The sequence below is a fragment of the Dendronephthya gigantea genome, unplaced genomic scaffold, assembly GCF_004324835.1.
Source record: "Dendronephthya gigantea isolate DGI-Jeju-01 unplaced genomic scaffold, DenGig_1.0 000001F, whole genome shotgun sequence".
Classification (NCBI taxonomy): domain Eukaryota; kingdom Metazoa; phylum Cnidaria; class Anthozoa; order Malacalcyonacea; family Nephtheidae; genus Dendronephthya; species Dendronephthya gigantea.
Genome location: NW_021163011.1, coordinates 3987928 through 4006699, shown reverse-complemented (window position 1 = coordinate 4006699; position 18772 = coordinate 3987928). Strand labels below are relative to the sequence as shown.

Sequence of the window (18772 nt, the reverse complement as noted above, 5' to 3'; positions counted from 1 at the left end):
GTCTTAATAAAATAAAGTACTTTCAGTGGGCTTCTCATTATCATCTGGACATTATTACTCAACTTGAAAGTGTGAGAATTGTTATTCAATTTCAAATTAAACGCAATTACCTGATAATGAATTTTAATAGTTGTGTTAACACTTTGGAAATATTATAACATTACATAATCATCGCACTCTCATATCGAAAGTAAAAGTAAGAATACTTGATTGAGAAGACAGGAAACAATTATCTCACAGTTGCAAATTGCAATATCGACACCGGCAGTACTAGTTCTATTTTCACACGTAGTCAGGGCCGCCGAGAGAAATTGTAGGGCACAGCGTATTCGACCATGGTCGAGTCCGCCGGAAAATGGCGTATTCCACCAAGGTCAAGATCGCCGGAAAATGGCGTATTCGACCATGGTCAAGTCTGCCGGAAAATGGCGTATTCGACCATGGTCGAGTTCGTATTCGACCATGGTCGAGTGTACTGGAGTCTGAAAAACAGCGTATTCGACCATGGCGGAGTCCGCCGGAAAATGGCGTATTCCACCAAGGTCGAGGTCGCCTGAAAATGGCTTATTCGATCATGGTCGAGTCCGCCGGAAAATGGCGTATTAATTCGACCATGGTCGAGTCCACCGGAAAACGGTTTTTAAATTTTAGGTTGTTTCTTAAGTCGGGGGGCCCTTCAGGTTTGGGGCCCGGGGCAAAATCTCCCCCCCCCCGCGCGCTCTCGGCGGCCCTGCAGGTAGTGGGCGTCCAAATTGATCGTCCGCACGTCTTGTAAATGCACATGCTCGCACAGAAAAGTAGACAAGGCGCTGCTGAAGTTATTTGTCGACAAAGCGACGAGCAGCTCTTGCAATTTAAGTTTTTTCAAGCACTTGCAAGAGAAGTGATAAAGAAATAAACAACTAAAACAAGTTATATTCATATATTGTGCCTGCCAAATGAAGGCGCACCTGACCCTCTTCATATACAAACGAACACAAAGGACATTGGTTGAATTCCGAATTCTTCACTCATTGCATTGGCTTTCACGAGCGACCCCGTGCGACATGCGTCAAAGCAAACTACCCTCACTAAAACGTAATTCAGTATTCGCAAAAGTGAAGGTTCAGTTGCTATCAGGTTAAGGAAAGGCTGGATTTCCGCTTACAGAGAAATGGTTAGCTAGTGAAATATTTGCATATTTTCTTTTGAGTTTAGATTATGTTGTGAAATTTCAAAACAAAATTGGAAATATTTCGCTGCTATTTCTCTGAAGGTTTAATTAAACAACCAGTCTGAACTTTCAAGTCCTCCAGCTTCGCGATTACTGGAGAGCTAAGGGCTAAAGGCTGGTACCAACTTTTGGAATTTAAAAACCAATATGGCGTCCAAAACATCACATCTTCATCTTTGCGGAAATATTTAATACATTTTACAAATTATATGAAACAAAGAAAATATGTTCTCAATTAACGAAGTAGATTTTAAGGTTAGTATGAAAGTTAAACTAAGTGCATTTTATTCGAATAGACGTCTCATTTGCACACATACAGCAACTACGAATCAGTGTTGACGCTGCAACTATGACCTATGTGCTGTGGTAATAAAATAAAGCGGTCTGATACAGCTAAAAGTGCAGTTAGTTTTCAATTTTGTAAGCAGTAAAATCATCTACATCTTGGATTTAACAATTTTCTGTCAAGGAGCGTTTGTATATTTGACAATATAATGCTGCTAATGGTCCTGAGGTATGCAAGTTGCAAGTATTTGTGTAACTACACTTCCTGAAGTATGACGGTATGAATAGACCCTTCTCAGTCAAGTGCGAAATGTCTGATGTTACACAAAGTTTGATTGGCTAGTTAGTTTTGTTTAGTTAGTTTTTCAGATAATCATGGAGAGCATGTAGAATATATGACCATGTCACAAATATGGAGGAATAATTTTGATTTTTGCATGCCTCTCCATTGGGTATTGCAATGGTGTATCTCTAACTACAACTTGCGATTGAAGCCTGCAATGTTTATACATCTTTTTCCCAGGAGCCATTTGCTTGCACTGAATATGTTGAACGTCTTGCGAGTACAATTGAAGGTGGCGGAACTAAGGGGGGAGAAGAATCATTTGATCCAAATAAACTTCACAGCTTCTTTGTTAACTCAATACATCAACTGCAATCGCTTGATAAATCAATCCAAGGTCAAGTGAATAAACTTGAAGAATTATGTGCTAAAGAGGAGAAAGAACATAAAAATAGAATTGTAGAAATGGAAGATAACACCAAGGTACTGTCTGAGTTTAACCACCAGGGTTTGGAAAATCATTCAGAAACTGGATATATCAGGCTATATCAGGCTTTTACAATGATTGTTATTATGGCAGAGTAGCAGATGAGGCCATATCATTTCTCTTGGTTTAAAAATTTTGTCTTTTTTCCTGAAGAACATATCGTCTGTGAATGCTCTCCCATTTTTTTCCACTCAAAATGCAAGACAGTTTTGTCTGTCTTCTACTTTATTACACACAGTTTCATAGTCATCACTTGTATGTTTTGTAGACAGCAACAAAAATCTTTCATCAGCTTGATGATCGTATCAATTCTGTTGCGACAAAAGTTGTACATCTTGGAGATCAACTTGAGGGCATCAATACACCTCGGCAGAGAGCAAGGGATGCTTTGCAACTGATGAAGTATTTTGACGAATTCCTAATGAGCGATTCACCGTCATCTGCAGTATTCACAGATTCTTCCAAGGTATACAATATTGTGTGTGTTGGGGGGGAGGTGGAGTCATGTACATGTTCTGTTGTTGCTTTGTAAAAGATTAAGGAAATTTAAATGCATATTGGCGTCTCTGTGCCACATCATGCAAAGTTGCATGTATTATCAAAGTTGTAACAAGGTGGCTTTTCTGATACACATCATGAGCAGGACAAAAACGTTTCAAAAATTGCCAATTTTCAAGGTAGGGTAGCTACGGACAAATATTCGAAAAAGAGCTACATGTACATAAAGTAACTTTTTTGGTAGAATTTATCATGGCTATTGCTGGTCAATGTCACCCACGACTGCAAAAGTACTTTTAAAATTACGACGAAGTACAGGTTTAAGTGTATGTGTCTTGTGACCCCCCGTCTCCCAACCATTGCACTTAGAGTTTTCACGTGCGATGTACGCGCAATGTATACAATATTTGGTTCTTCGTAGATACACGAAGCAGCTAACATTATCCAGAAATTGTTCCAAATTTCACAAGAACTGTCAAATGATAAGTAAGAGACAATTTGCGCACCGTATCGTATTACGATTATTGTTATGAAGTATGTAATATATGTGATGATATTTTTCTTTAAATTTGTACAGATTTGAAGGTGTGAAAAGTAATATCGAAGGTGAGTGTGATAGGCATCCCCACTTTGCTAGCGGTGGGCTAGCCAGGTGTATGTCGATTTTTAGTACCCCGACGAACGGCTCGTAAATCGTGTAAGGTGTTACATACCGAGCTTGTTCACAAATTATTTTTATTAAACAGCAGTAAATAATCTGTTTTACATTATTTCCCAGCTTATTATTGTAAAATTGAAGATCAGTTGATTGCACTATTCAAGAATGCACATTATGCAGGCGAAGTGAAGGAGATGAAGGCACTGGCTGAAACCCTCCTTCCTTTTAAGGTGTGCCATAAATGTTATCTCACAAACATACGCACTGTGCATTACGCTCATGATGTTAAACTAGCGTTTGTACCTAATTTACCCAAAATTCAAGTGTAGTTGAACCATGAAAATATGCTTGTAGGTATATTTAATATACATGCCTAAATAAAAAAATCAGTATAAAGTTTTTTTTTAAATATTTATGTACTTACTGTATGTAGTCTGTCAGTTAACTTGTAATCTCAATTCATTCTTAGAAATATCAAAAATGTATTGATGTTTTTATTGCTGAAAGTCAAAAGGTATCTTTTTTGTTTCTAATCTTTCTCTGAATCTATTTATTTTATTTTATTTATCGCACTTTAATATCCGCAGCAGTCCAGTATGACGACATGGTACAATACAAAGATTGGACCATGCATACATAGATTCATCGAACCAAATTTCGAAACTCAAAATATTGCAATACTAAGTTAATGTTTATAATTTGATAATTTGTGTTTTATGGTATTCACTATAAACATCGTCTAACATGATATTATCCGTCTTAAAAGCATTTAGACAAGGTGTCTCCGTTGTTGGAGAGTTAAGGGGGGAGAAAATCTCGATCTTTACCCCAGTTTTGTATTTTTCATTTCATTTGGTACCCTAACCCAAAAGCGCGAGCCCAAAAGCATGCATTAGTCCACGTGTCGAGTTTCTTACCAGGATAACGTCTCTTCCCATGTTTTTTTCACAATACTCTGCCAATTGCCTGCAAGACGAGTTTCAGCTTGTTTCTACATGGCGTATTCTTATAGAGTCGGTTCAATTCTCAAGATGTGTTCAAAGACGTTGTCGAACTTTGTCGTGATGTAAATGGACTGGTTAAGGCCGTTTTTGGTATAAATGGAGAAATGGTGATGGGTAAACTTGTTCAAAACATATATGAAGGTGCAATTCAGGTAGAAAACTAAGTATTATTTTTCAGAATACTCACAAAGCTCAAACTATATAGCTACAGTATAGCAATTTTTTTCATCTCATTAAACTTTATTATTATGACTGTAATGACTTTATTATGACTTTATTATAACTCCTGGGCGCGCGCTATCCCCCGGATAGTAATTTTTCAAACATGCTTAAAAAGCAATCAAATTGCAGATTGGCAGCTAATAAATATGAAAGAGAACTCTCAATTTAGGAATAGTAAGGTTTAATCTAGGTTATAGCGAACAACATGTAATTTTGGAGCCATAAAAAACCACTATCTGATTTCGTACAGCATTAAGCCCTTGGTATTGCAATTACGCAATGATTTGGAAAAAGTATAACAACATCTGGTCACGTACTGCAGTTGAAGCGTGAAATGTTTACGGCAAACGTAAACTTAAAACGCCAAATCTTAATCCTATAATGGAGTTAAAATCAAGTTCGTCCTTAGCAGTTTGACGTTCAACGTAAAAATCGAAAATTAAGGTCTCTGTACATTTGGCAACAAACACAGCACATTGTCAGATTCTGCTCCACTTGTGCCGGCGATATGGCCACACGTCCGTAGAAAGTGGAACAGACCATCGCATATTTGATGCAATGTTTTAGAACAAAAAGAACGTGAAAAATTTTAATATTTATCTGTTCAGTACCAGCTAAGTCAAACGGCACACCAATGACAAACAGATACAGGCAAACTAACATACATTCCATAGAAACTATTTACAGGTGTCTTTATCACGCGATAATCAGCTTGATTTAATCGTCTTTTCTAGAAACATGTTGATCATAAACTTGATAAGAAGCTGTATCAAAATGATTCCAATCTCGAGAACTTGTACTTACTCTACAGCAAGTACGCATTTTCATCACTTTATTGCACATATTAGCAGTACTTATATATATATATATATATATATATATATTATATATATATATTATATATATATATATAATATAACATGTGTAAACAATGTGCCCTCCCGGCTATCACCAGAGCGCAATGGTGACTCCTGCACTTGGGACACAGGACGTACGGTTACACATTGTTGGAATTGAATAGTGAAGTCACCAGAGTGCATTAAACTTATGATGATGTCAAGTCATAGATAGCCTTTACAGCAATATGTATATATATATATATATATATATATATTATATATATTATATAATTATATATATATATATATATATTATATATATATATACATATTGCTGTAAAGGCTATCTATGACTTGACATCATCATAAGTTTAAGGTTACATTAATATTGTACAATACAATTACATGAAGAATGAACAACTTTGTTAAGGATAAAGTTTAATTAGACATACACGATAATACGAATGACGGGCTGTGCGTAAAAGAAATCAGGAGGTTTAAAATATCTAGCATGAAAATTATATTGCACCGCAATTCGGTTTGAGCGTAAGTTGATTTAGAATTACAGAAATAATTACATGCTTCTTTAGTAAAAAAATTACTCATTGCATGACCATACCAAAAATTGCTTATTTGTAAAAATATTTCTTATTAGGACGAAAGAATTAGGGAAGAACCTATCGAACTACAAGTTGGGATCAGACTCTTCATTTTTGCATCGTCTTCAGAAAAATGTCTTCAGTGAATATTTGAAAAACTATACCGAGTACGTGACAGCTTCAACGGCAAACTACGTCACAACCTCGTACCCAGGGTCTTTTCTCTGTTCTCACTCTGGAGGGGGGACACTCAGCAGATGTCCCCACCCTGGGTACGAGGTTGACTACGTCAAAGCACAGGTTTTTCTAAGGGTCTATATAGCTGATCACATTTCCTACTACATATACTTCATATATAGGAATGAACTGAATTATTTAACTGAGAAATGCAATAGTCTTCTGTCGAAGTATTACGAAGCCATTGGGCACCAGAAAAGGGAAAAGGTGCAAGTATCTGGGTAAGCGACATTTTAAGGTTTTATCCGGCAGTATTTTAGAGGAGGGTGCATTCATTTCACCTTCGTCAACCACAACCACACCGAGAACCAATATTTCAGTCAGTTTCAATATAAAGAGAGCATTATAATTATAACATAGCATATTTAAAAGTAGGATCAAAATCACCAAACGTGAAATGATAGTGGTAATGATATTGCTATATGCCAGCAAAGGACATAGGACTGCCCTTGATTCTCCCCGAAAACAGAGGGTAGTGGGTGCCTAGCTGTCTGCCCCCGTGAGTCCAGCGCCCCCTGAATTAATCCAAACTAATATAAACTAAGAAAGAGTTAAGACGTAATTCATCCTAATATAACATAACTCGTTCAAAATTTCCCTATGTTTTCCCAGTTTTGTAAGGGAGGCAAGATATATTATGCTCTGGGAAATTAACTAAACGTTCTCATTTTAAGGTTTAACGAATTCGTTCGACTGACAGGATTGACCCAGACGTCACAACAACAGTCTGACAACACTAAAGAAACATATCTCAGCCAAGATCTTGCTGTCCATCTTTTACTCGAGAATCAAAATTCTCTACGAAGATGTGAGATGGTACGAAGTTAATTTCATTCATCGAAGAATTAGAACATACTATCTAAATATGCAAAAATGACTGCGAAGTATGATGGACACAAAACATCAGGGCATCCATGGCATTCACACTGATGTGAAGCTAAACTGTAAACATGTCCTTATTGGAAGCTAAACATGCCTTTATTTACCTGAAGCCAAATAGTTGAGCACGTTTGCATGCATGTAGTGAGTTATATCCCGTACTGTGGCGCGGGTTTACATTACGTGCAAGGACTTGGTTCTGGGCGGAAATATCCCTTCAGATTCCTGGCCGCATAGAGCAATCAAACAACTTGAGGCCGATTCTCTTTGGTTAGACCGTTCTGAAAATGCATGAAATTTCTACACGGACTTCTTAATATTCGTTAATGCCAAACAAATAGATACAGTATGGCGATCATATAGTACCATAGTTAGAGCTATTTAGAACTACTTGTCATTATTCATAATATCTTTTGATATTTGTCTATAGCTGTGCAAGTCATCGGAATTACCGTCGTGCGTTTTCAACATATATTCCATTCTCTTGGATAGCCTTTGTCATGATCATCTTGAGTACGCACTCAATATGGGCTTACAATGTGCGTATATATATTGTCATATACCTGATACTGCATTAATGCAATACATAGTATAGTATAGTATAGTATAGTATAGTATAGTATAGTATAGTATAGTATAGTATAGTATAGTATAGTATAGTATAGTATAGTATAGTATAGTATAAGTATAGTATAGTATAGTATAGTATAGTATAGTATAGTATAGTATAGTAATAGTATAGTATAGTATAATAGTATATTAGTATAGTATAGTATAGTAGTATATAGTAATAGTAGTATAGTATAGTATAGTATAGTATAGTATAGTATAGTATAGTATAGTATAGTATAGTATAGTATAGTATAGTATAGTATAGTATAGTATAGTATAGTATAGTATAGTAATACATAGTATCTGCTCCAGACTATATAAGGAAATACATTTTGTGTTTATCGTTTTCAAGATTTACCGGGCCCAGAACCTAAATCAATACCAAATTCAAGATTTCTTGAGGTAGTTGATCAAGCTAACGCAATCTTCCATTTGTTGGAGAAGCATTTTAGTGATGCTATTATAAGACTTGTTGGGTATGTACCGTTTAATTGTGTGCTGTGTATACTCTTTTACATGTATGAGAAACGTGTTTTTATCAGATAGAAAACATGCTCATACATGCAGCAGTTGGTTTAAGATAATTAATCTGAGCACTGAAGGTAGAACCTCGCTAGCGTTGTTCTCCACTGAAGCAACGTTATGGTAAAGTTTGCTGCGATGTTTCCTGTTTGTATATTAGTTCGTCGCCAGTCTACTCGCAATGTATTCGAGTGAAGAAGTCCATGATGGAAGGAATGGAGCAAAAACTAGACAGTGGCATGGACAGGTAAAGTCATGATTTTTTGAAGCCAACTACGAAAACATTTATATCCTATACACGAACGAATATCGTTACAACTTAATGATTAAAAGAATGCTTTTTCAAGTTGATTTAAAACGCATTTTATTTATTGTTTTCTATATTGATAAAATGTTTGGTTTTGATAGTATTTGTGTTACCTTTTATGTTTGTCACCGTACAATTGATAGCGATTAACATCGTGTATATCATGCATGTTAATTCTTCTTAATTCCTCTTCATGCTTCTTAGGATATTAACATCCTATGCGGGATATATCAAATACGTACTGTCATCGGAGCAAAAGAAAAGTGACTTTCGTCCACCTGATGGAGGGGATGCTGACTTATTTAGTTGCACTCAGGTTTGACTAGAAGTTGATATATAGCTAAATCATTTAATATGCGCAGATGAGGTATGCAGAATATTTTTAGATGAATATTAATATACATGGGCCTTTATATCACCTAAATTCAGCGCTGGCAGGTGACGTCATAGTTTCAGGCTTGAAAGCTATATTGTCTTCTTATATAAGAATATAAAGTTAATATAAAGTTATTGAGAGCGAACAAACATAAAAAGCAAGTGAGATTTCCCTCTGCGTTTGTCTGTGATTTGTAAAGGTTTGTAAGGGTTTGTACCATTAGTTGAATAAGAGATTTCTGCCAGAAAACATAGAGCACTGCATTTGCGATAGATCTTAATCACCTTATAGTGCAAGAGCCTAATCGGATGATCGGATAACGTACTTATCCGAGATATATAATTACTCTGCCTCCCCAAACAAATACAATACAATACTGTATGCTTCTTCATATATATAGGCATGTAAAAAGTGTTGTCAGTTCATTGATTGTCAACGTACACTACTCACTGATTATGTCGATGGCAAGAATTTAGAGGCTGTATTAACAGAGTTTGGAATTCGAATTCACAGACACCTTTTAGATCATTTGCAACAGTACCAATATAATTCAATGGGTAAGGTATTGTTAAATATGAAATATGTGAAGAAAAAGCACAGCTGTGCATGTTTTAGTCTAGAAGAGGTGTCGTTATGTGTATGGCTTACGAAATCGATTATACTCTTCGAGTTATATTTTTCCCTAGCTTGACACTTGTCAACTCCTAGTTTATCATCATTGATTTATTTTGACATTTTTTAACGATATTTTGTTCATTCGCCAGGGGGAATGTTAGCAATTTGTGATATAAATGAGTACAGGAAGTGTATCCAACGGTTTAAGGTAATTGTAATCGAAAAAAGGTCATTATGTATTTCTCTTAATCTTAGGATTTTGGAATCGATGTCTTCTAAGTATATATCAAAAGCTGTCCTTCCGATTAGGGTAGATACTGAGTGCCTTGACAGTTTTAAAAAGATCTTCTTTTTTTATCTTTACAATCATGAATGAGCAATTGCTTATGCCGAAGTGGTCAATAAAACTTTACTATTAATTTAATATTACCCAACATGGAAAACCTTGTGTGAAAGTATAAAAAAGATGAAAATCTGTTACCCCTCCTTTACTTCAACCACCACCCCACTCCACCTACCTCCACGTTCTCCGATGACTCTGGTCATAGATAATAGTCTCGTTGAGGTAAAAAAAATTTTCATCGTAGCTGTTAGTTTGAGCAAACCGAGAACTCTGCCAAGGACGAGTTGATATATACGATCAAAGTAACAATCATCTGGTTACTGTTGTTTTTGTATTGATGTCTAATTTCTCACATGTTTTTTACATACGATTACTTTCCTTTCCTTAGATACCGTTATTGAACTCGCTATTTAATACTCTTCATGCTCTTGGTAATCTTTTGGTTGTGGCGCCAGATAATCTGCAGCAGGTTACAAAAGAAGAACATTTGGTGAGTAAGAAATAAAAATGTTTTGTCAAAAATAACTACAGCCGAGAACTACAAGCGATCGAGACTCCCTCTTTTGAATGTAATAGATCAGTCATCAGTGACTAGCAAATCCGAGCACTGTATCTGGAGTACCGGCAAAATGGCGGCAAATGGCCCCCACTGGATGAATTTTATTCTGAACAACTGAATGCGCACGCATGCACTTCTATACTCTTGCTTATGCATGTATATGACGTCTGAAATGATCACATTGTAGAAATATGATCAGTGTCAACTTATATTCTTTAATCAACTATAGCTATAATTTGAGTGACATTGAAATTCTAAACAAGGTACAAACAACCTAAAACGCCTCTTGGCCTTGGGCTATAGTGGAGTAATTTTGCAGTATATCATTTTATAGTATGCCATTGGGACTTCTTTGAGCACATACAGTCTAGCTCCTTCCTAGCCACCCACCGTAGACTCCTATACACGAAAGATAGGTGAATCAATAATGCCTGACATTTTATAAAGAATTATATGATTTCCTTGTTCTTTCTTTCGCATTTAATATATATAACGTCTCACACATTATTGTCAATGTGGTATATAACAACTGCCTAAAATAGAAAAAAGAATTCTCGACGTTTCGACCTTTGCGGACTTTCGTCAGAGGAAATGATATGATAGGACTTCCTGTATCCTATAATTTTCCTGACAAAGACCATTTGGGCAAAACGTCAAGTTTTTTCCCCGGCGATAATTATAGGCGGCTATATGCCAAATTTGATGAGAAGTTCGAAGAAGCGGTCACGGCGTCACGCTGCTCTTTTGGTTATTTTATTTTTTATGAAATCATCTCTGTTCAATATTTTCTTCAGTACAATTACAATGCACCACAATATTTTACCCAAAATCTTATCATTTATCAAAGGAGGAGTTGAATAATGCCTGGCGGACAGACGGGACAGTGATTTGTTAGGCTCCCTCAATAAGGCTGAATGAGTGTAGGTGTAGATAGATGTAGGTGTATTACAAACAGGTGTTGATATAATAGGAAACCCTCTGCAGGGCAGCAGAAATTCCGTGTTATAAAGTTGCGCAGAATAATATGAGCTACAAACAAGATGCACGCATTCATTGTTTTATATTTGTCACTTGAGGTAAAATGCATTGCATACGGATAAATTGATTCTAAAAGGTGTCTTTTCTATTCGTATAGGCTGCTCTCGACAAGGCTGTTACCCATTCGTTTGTTCAGCTTCGTGCAGATTACAAGACTGCGAAACTTGCCAGGCATTTGGAATAGATCTATATGGTCATATGGACTATAGCTATCGTAATTAGCTTAGTTGGATTTTAGTGCCAATAGTGGGAAATATCTTGGCCCCGTTAATTCAAAGTACAATCAATCAATATTTTTAATCAAACAGTTGTATGTCGACAGGGGCCAGTTGTTCAAAGCTGTGTTAGCGCTAACCCTGCATGGGTTAAATTCTAATCCACTATCCTCTGTTCTAAACCGCTGTTAGTTTAAAACCTTTACATGATTTGATTTCTATTGAACCAGAAAATACTCATGGAAAAAATATTCAACTTGAAAAGATAATAAAAAATAATGTAAATTAATTTGCGTTTACACTGGAACAACTGGCCCCTTATGTTTGAGATAAAATGTAAATCAGCCGAGTAAATCGGAACTTGATTATACAGACAATCGCTAAGTAAGAGAGTCGCTAAGTAAGAGAGTCGCTAAGATTGAATATGGAAACCAAGACCCCGTCGATTTGCTCTTTTTTCCCATTTCGCCTAAAATTATTTGAGCTCTCTAATCGTAAGTATATACAAAAATCATAGAACAGATGTCAACTGTCTACCACCCATGGTACTTGGGTATCTCGTTTTTCACTGATGATGCGCTTTCTCCAGTGAAATGTTTGAGAACAACACTTTGTCAATTTAAAGATTTAAATATTTCTGGGACTTTCCGTTCCGTCATTTTACAAGCAAAATAAACGACATTTGGAATCATCAAACCCCCGCGGTCAAACAAGGAAGAGAGGCGATGATAGATGGCGGGAAAAATCGTTATGCGAAGAAGTGAAAGTTAGTAAAAATGCCAAAAAAATGAAGCTCATTTTAAAACTACAATTAAAGTATAAAGAGGGGTGAAAAAATATGAATACATTCGACTAATCAACGGGCAATGTCGTGATGCGTCGATGCCAGGTGGGTTCCACAATAGCAAACAGGGTGTGGCGAGACTTGCCAATTTATCGCACTTTTTGGTTTTTCACCGACTGTGTTGCAACTGTTTTGTATCAGAAACTTAGTAGATAAAGTGGGGGCCCAGTAACAAAAATTTTAATACAAAAAATATGAGTAAATATTACAGTATTTAACGCAGATTGACGAAACGAAGGTCAGTAGAAGGTCGGCGTTCTACTTGTGCACAGACGTAAGACGTGCGTAAAGGTTACGTCAAGGTCTGTGCAAAGAGACATGTCTGAACGACGAATTTTTCATGTGCTAAACCTTCACAAATTATTGGTTTGGTTAATTAGCATTAGTTTCGGCACATAAATAATACGTGAGTCAAGCGAAATGGTAAGAATATAGTTGTGCCTCGAAGCAAAGACTATAACACAGAGAAAAAAGTTTTATCAGTGTTTTGTCTATTTAAGGGAAGTTGTTATACCACATTTGACGCTAAGTTATTTTAACAAAAGTTCACTTATCTATCTTTCTTGGTATCGATATGTCGTGAGACATGATGTGATGATCAATATGTGACCTTCGCCTTTGTTTACATTCGATATTCCCATGACACGCATTGAATAATTTAAGAGTGTGGCCAATCAAAGTGTGTTTTCGTAGTGTGTTATTCCGAGTGGCCAATCACCGTGATGTAAACTTTACCTTGAGCTTGACCTTTGCCAATGTGTTTAATATTGGAATTGACCTTCAGACACACATCTTGCGATATTTTGCCGTTTGTGGTGGCGGAATATGGTATATTTCTGCCCTTATTTCACATTAGATGTGTTTTATTAATGAATATGTGTGTGCAGTTTGACTATTGATGAAATAAGGGTTATTTGTGACAAGTAAGTAAGCTAAGGATTGAATTAAATATTCATTCAATGAGTTTACTCTTACACACGTATGAGCACTTTTCCGTTCCTACGGTCCTTACCCATGTGGCGGGAGTAGCATTATGATGGCAATTTTGGAATTTTCGTTTTGATATATACTGATAGTCAGTTTCTATGACGTTAAATTAAAGTGTGTTTTTCAGGCTTTTCAGTGAATTTTGTAAAAAAATGGCTATGGCAAATCTACAGGAGGAAAAATGTAGTAAGAGTGAAGTCTGTGAAGACTTGCTAGCATTTACCAGATCGAGTCAACCAGAACAAGGAAACGTAAGTCAAGATGTCGTTGATTTTACCAAGCAATCATGCCTAGTTTGTGATGACATAGCGACGGGACGGCATTATGGTGTTATTACATGCGAGGGCTGTAAAGGATTTTTCAAACGAAGTATAAGAAAAAATATGCGATACACTTGTCAAGACCGTGGTGATTGCCCAATAGATAGATCGCAGAGAAATCGCTGTCGACGATGCCGACTTAATAAATGCTTAAAAATGGGCATGAAGAAAAGTGGTGAGTGTTTTATGTACGTTAGCCCCGTTTTGCCTCGCTGTATTCTATAGTAATCTTAATGTCCTTGTGCAACAAGTTTTAAAAGTAGCTAAAGCCTAAATATGGTTTGACCTTTATTAACCTTGAAGATTCGAAGCTGGTGTATAAAGTAGTTCTCACGACAGTCACCATGACAAAATGACAAACAGGTAGAAAGGGAAAAGAAAAAAAGATTAAAGAATTTCCACCGCGTAAATTCCTTTTTTTGGGAATTTGAACGGAAATTGCAAATTGTTGGTTGCCTTGACCTTGCCATTTATATTTGACCTTGCAAGTCTTGAACTGACTGACCAAGTTGCTGCTAACTCACCCCAGAGTTAATGGTAATTGAGGTTTTAATCATTGGCTGAGGTTTGAACCAATGGCCCCTGTCCTATTTTGTTAAATTGAAGATTAGGATACAGAAAATATGATATAAAAATTGTATCTTCAACTACTACAGTATGGGGGACCACTCAGCTTTTCCATATGGTGCTGACCTCAGAGAGGTCCATTGTCAGCAATTATTGATGAGTCAATTCTTTTGTCTCCTTTAAATATTTTTTCTCATTTGATGATTACAGTGAATTAGTTGAGGGAATGTATGCATCATATGAAAACCGAGCTTTACTAGTGATCCCATTTTTTATGCAATCAACTTGCAAAAATAGTGACTGGCAAGCCAGTTCAGCATGTTTATTATTGAGATTGGTTGACATGCCAATGACTTGCACGAGTGATATGTGAAAAACATAATCATACATAAACATAATATGTGTAAAAACACACAAACATAAAAGTGGGTGACTGTGCTACTGTATCCCTCATGACTATGTCTAACAAACTTTTGACAGCTTGCTGATCCCAGTTCCTATAAGGTCTTGAATCTAGATTGCCAATTGGTAATGCTGGCCTGGTTGCTGACCAATCATGATAAGAAAAAAATTCAATCCTCTAACCTCTAGCAATTCATTAGGTGAATGCACTAGTTATATTTATGATTTTTTTTTAGCTAGAATGGCATGGATTAAAGTCAGCATGAAAAGCAAGAAATAAAATTTCCGAGAAAGTAATTGAAAAATATTTTATTATCATAACTAACCTCATACCTAGTAAATGGTATTGGGCATAACCAGCAGTAGCATAGCCAATCTAGTATTTGGTCTGGCAAAGTTAATATTTTGGTGTTTATTATCTATGAAAACAGTCAATTTCAAAAGAAATGAATGATAACAGCTCGTTTGCATGGCAGCAATGAAGGCCCGACCACCAAAGCAAATGTCATCATGACATTGTGAAAGTGAAAAGGAGAAGCTGAAATGATATGAATAGTTACTTTTTAAACTCGTCTATCCCCAAAACTGTTTGAGTTAGCTATCTGTTAGCTAATGATAAGTGTGACTGCACTGGCAAATTCCACTCTTGGTATGAAGGGCTCTGGTGTGTGGGTTAGTTGGGTGCAGACGTGCCGGTCACGAGGTCTTATTCGCGCGGAGAAGATTAATATCGAGTTGTTAATGCTTCGTGACTTCGTTGTTAATTCAAAGTTAGAAAACGGGCGAGATGCAGTTGTAAGGCTTTGCTGCCATGGTAATCCAAATTACTAGTTTGCTTATTAATACAAATTACAAAATACGCGGTTGCTTACCTGTGGGGTAAGGTGCTTAGCAAAGGGACAACACTCGGTTTCTAAGCTTTGCCGCTATGGTGATCCAATAAGTAAAAGGACAAGACTCATTTGTTAAGCTGCGTCGTCATGGAAATTTAAATAAGTAAAGAGACTTGGTAACCATGCTAGCTAAATGTTGGTCAACGGATAATATGCCAGCATCCCATTCTCACTAAGTGTAATATATGATGGCGTCCCGGCCTTTCTCGGTTGTAATTTCATGCAATAATTGGGGGGGGGGGTATGATAATATATCCATGCGTGTCGGCCACAAAAAGGCAAAAAAGTCGTAATACATAAGGTACCAATATTAGTCAAAATATTAATATGATATATAGTAGTGAGAGGGGTGCCGATTGGTACTGAGAAAATTGGAGAATTTGGATAATGTAATTCTCAGATTCCTGTCTACGCCCGCTTTTTAATCTTCTTGCGTCATTGAAAATTAAAACTGATATACTGTTTCATGACTACCATAATTCACGTCAGTATGATTTATTTATCACATGCATGTTGTAAAAGTATTTAATTTGTTTTCAGCAGTTCAAGTTGAAAGATGCCGAGCGACGCTGAACGATAACCAATTGACATCAATGGTCCCATTCAAATCAAAATTAGCCGAGAAATGCGACTTTGGCTTTAACATGGCGTTTCCTGAGGAAAAGAAACTGACAATGGAATACGTTTATGAGCTTGCTACCCGACTTCTTTTCCATTCAATAGATTGGATTAGATTTACTCACTCTTTTAAAACCTTAGTTCGTAGTGACCAAGTCATTCTTCTAAGAAACTCCTGGACTGACATATTTTTGCTAAGCTTTGTTCAGTGTGCTAAAGTCTGTCCGTTAGAGGCAACACTGAATCTCATGAAGCAGAATATAGAGAATATGGGCCGTGAACTGAATGAAACGGACGTGGTTCAAGTTGAACACATCGATAAAGTTAAAGACTTGCTTCTAACCTTGGAAAGACAAGAATTAACAGCAACAGAATTTGCCTTGTTAAAACTAATATGCCTTTTTAACCCTGGTATGCATGCATTATTGTGTTAATTTTCATTCTATTAGCATATATCCAGGTAGTTTGAAAAAGTTATCCTTCGAAACACTAGACTTTAAACATCAAGCACACACAGAATGGTGGGTATTTTTAGCTAAAAACTGGACTATTACTAGTAATTGATGCTCATTGTTTAACGGTTTAAAAGGATAACTTTTTTCATTCAGTTGTAATCGTGTATGCATGTAATCAAACACCAACATATACAATACAGCAGATCTGTAGGGTATCAACAGCTTTTTAAAAAAGTTACGTTGTCACTCGCAACTTTTTCCATTTTAAATGGAGAAGTATTTCAGCGAATCGAAAAATATTAGCAAATTACCATGCAGAAGCTACATGGCATTTAGGTAATTATGTGGTATTTTTTAGATGTTTCAGGTTTGGATGGTGTACATGACGTTGAAAGAATGCAAGAAATTGCTCAAAGTGAACTTCAAGAATTTGTCAGAGTGGGCCATCCAACCAACCAACGACGTTTTGCGAGGATCTTATTACGTCTGCCAGCAATTAAAACAATCAGCTCAATGAAAGTTGAAGAGATGTTCTTTTCTCCACTTATAGGAGAAGTGAGAATTGATCACATCTTACCAACGATTTTGAACAACAGTTACAATGCAACTAAAAACTAGCATATATGGTCATGGAAACCTGGATATTATTACACAACCTTGGAAACAACCTACTGCATGTTAAATTGTATATAATACAACATGAAAATTGACATTAATTGCTGGGCAAAGTTAATTGACTTATAATTGTGAAACAGATTGTGTTAAACTGTATATAGCTGATTAATTGACATCAATTTCTGGGTGAAATAAAGCAATAAAATTGAGTACAAATTATGAAACAGATTGTCTTGTTTTATAAATGATAGTAAAACTTTTGTTCGTAGTCGCAGAAGCAGAATGGTGTTGTACAATGAGATCCTTCGTAGAACTTAAGACAGAATTTTCAAGCGGAATTCGCAGCAGAGTTCGACGTCATATAACCGCTTAGCTCATCCCCATACGCAAAAAAGAATCGTATATATACAAGCTTATCGCGTATAAGTTGTATGCTGTCTTGCTGAGTAGTTTTTTAATGGTTCATATAATATTTCTTATTAGATCTATACTTGATTAACGAATCTGCTTGGGTGCGCAAAAAAAAGCTTGGAACCAACTTATGGTAGTTTTCATCACCAGTAAGCAAATTCAGGAGATCTTCCCTAAACGTTAGTAACTATACATTTCCCTGTTTTAACCCAATCATTTTGTATATACAAAGTAAAACAATGGTACGCTAGAACCCCTGTTGGCCCCCACAATATATAGCATTAGTGAAATATTCGTGCCTGCATGCATGCCACCAAAATTGTTTAAATTAATGGTCATAAAACGTTTTAAATGTATTCGAAGATTGAAATAAAGGTTTTTCGATAATGTTATTGAGGACTTTTATTTTAAATTGTCCGGTTTTAAAAGCATTTTAATACTTGTAGTGTTCATTTCTTGAGAGTCATTTGAGAGTTGCTGCCGGAATTTCAAGAATCTTGCTTTCTGTTGGTCCGCATCTATGTTTTGGCTTTGTGCCTTTAAGCATGAGGTAATTTTGGCGTGCACCGCATAGTTAGGCGATCGTAAATCACTCCATGATGAATCACGTTATTTGAACGCAGTCACAGGTTGTCATTTATTGAACGAACGAAAAAGTGCTTCATTTGAGCCACTGTTAATTAAGGTATATGCGAATCTTGACTTAAGCTTATAGTTATAGCTAACAGAATATATTATACGGCAAGAATGGAGAAAAAATTCTAGGTATTTTGTTATTGTAATATTTCCCGATTCCCTTTGACTTTGAAGTTAATTCTATTCGGCCATGCATATGTTTACTGCATGCGGCGTGCCGGATCAGCCCAATA

The 18772-nt window shown here is 36.2% G+C and overlaps 2 protein-coding genes across 4 annotated transcripts; both read left to right on the top strand.

The window, feature by feature from the left end:
- The first annotated feature begins 1366 nt into the window (after positions 1-1366).
- On the top strand, positions 1367-12021 carry LOC114524946 (exocyst complex component 5-like). Its single transcript, XM_028546196.1, has 20 exons — positions 1367-1468; positions 2022-2264; positions 2537-2734; positions 3188-3252; positions 3344-3372; positions 3545-3654; positions 3894-3938; positions 4437-4580; positions 5385-5464; positions 6145-6255; positions 6448-6546; positions 7000-7141; positions 7635-7743; positions 8169-8292; positions 8499-8585; positions 8850-8961; positions 9422-9578; positions 9786-9844; positions 10368-10469; positions 11674-12021. The coding sequence occupies exons 1-20, from the start codon at positions 1439-1441 to the stop codon at positions 11758-11760; spliced, it is 2133 nt and encodes a 710-aa protein (XP_028401997.1). The 5' UTR covers positions 1367-1438; the 3' UTR covers positions 11761-12021.
- A 1392-nt stretch (positions 12022-13413) lies between these two features.
- On the top strand, positions 13414-17699 carry LOC114524953 (nuclear receptor subfamily 2 group C member 1-A-like). Of its 3 annotated transcripts, none has more exons than XM_028546224.1 (4): positions 13414-13558; positions 13750-14117; positions 16348-16833; positions 17236-17699. In XM_028546224.1, the coding sequence occupies exons 2-4, from the start codon at positions 13775-13777 to the stop codon at positions 17493-17495; spliced, it is 1089 nt and encodes a 362-aa protein (XP_028402025.1). In that variant the 5' UTR covers positions 13414-13558; positions 13750-13774; the 3' UTR covers positions 17496-17699. The 3 variants fall into 3 exon arrangements, with proteins under 3 accessions (XP_028402025.1, XP_028402009.1, XP_028402017.1); XM_028546208.1 differs by having other exon boundaries at positions 13416-13558; positions 16345-16833; XM_028546216.1 differs by lacking the exon at positions 13414-13558 and having other exon boundaries at positions 13587-14117; positions 16345-16833.
- The last annotated feature ends 1073 nt before the right edge of the window (positions 17700-18772 follow it).

Excerpts from the sequence above, each read along its gene's own strand:
- LOC114524946 (XM_028546196.1), top strand. The coding sequence starts at position 1,439 with ATGTTCTCAATTAACGAAGTAGATTTTAAG. Across the intron at positions 3,939-4,436 it reads TTATTGCTGAAAGTCAAAAG|AGTCGGTTCAATTCTCAAGA; the intron begins GTATCTTTTTTG and ends GTATTCTTATAG. Across the intron at positions 8,962-9,421 it reads ACTTATTTAGTTGCACTCAG|GCATGTAAAAAGTGTTGTCA; the intron begins GTTTGACTAGAA and ends TCATATATATAG.
- LOC114524953 (XM_028546208.1), top strand. The coding sequence starts at position 13,775 with ATGGCTATGGCAAATCTACAGGAGGAAAAATGTAGTAAGAGTGAAGTC. Across the intron at positions 14,118-16,344 it reads AATGGGCATGAAGAAAAGTG|CAGTTCAAGTTGAAAGATGC; the intron begins GTGAGTGTTTTA and ends ATTTGTTTTCAG. Across the intron at positions 16,834-17,235 it reads AATATGCCTTTTTAACCCTG|ATGTTTCAGGTTTGGATGGT; the intron begins GTATGCATGCAT and ends GGTATTTTTTAG.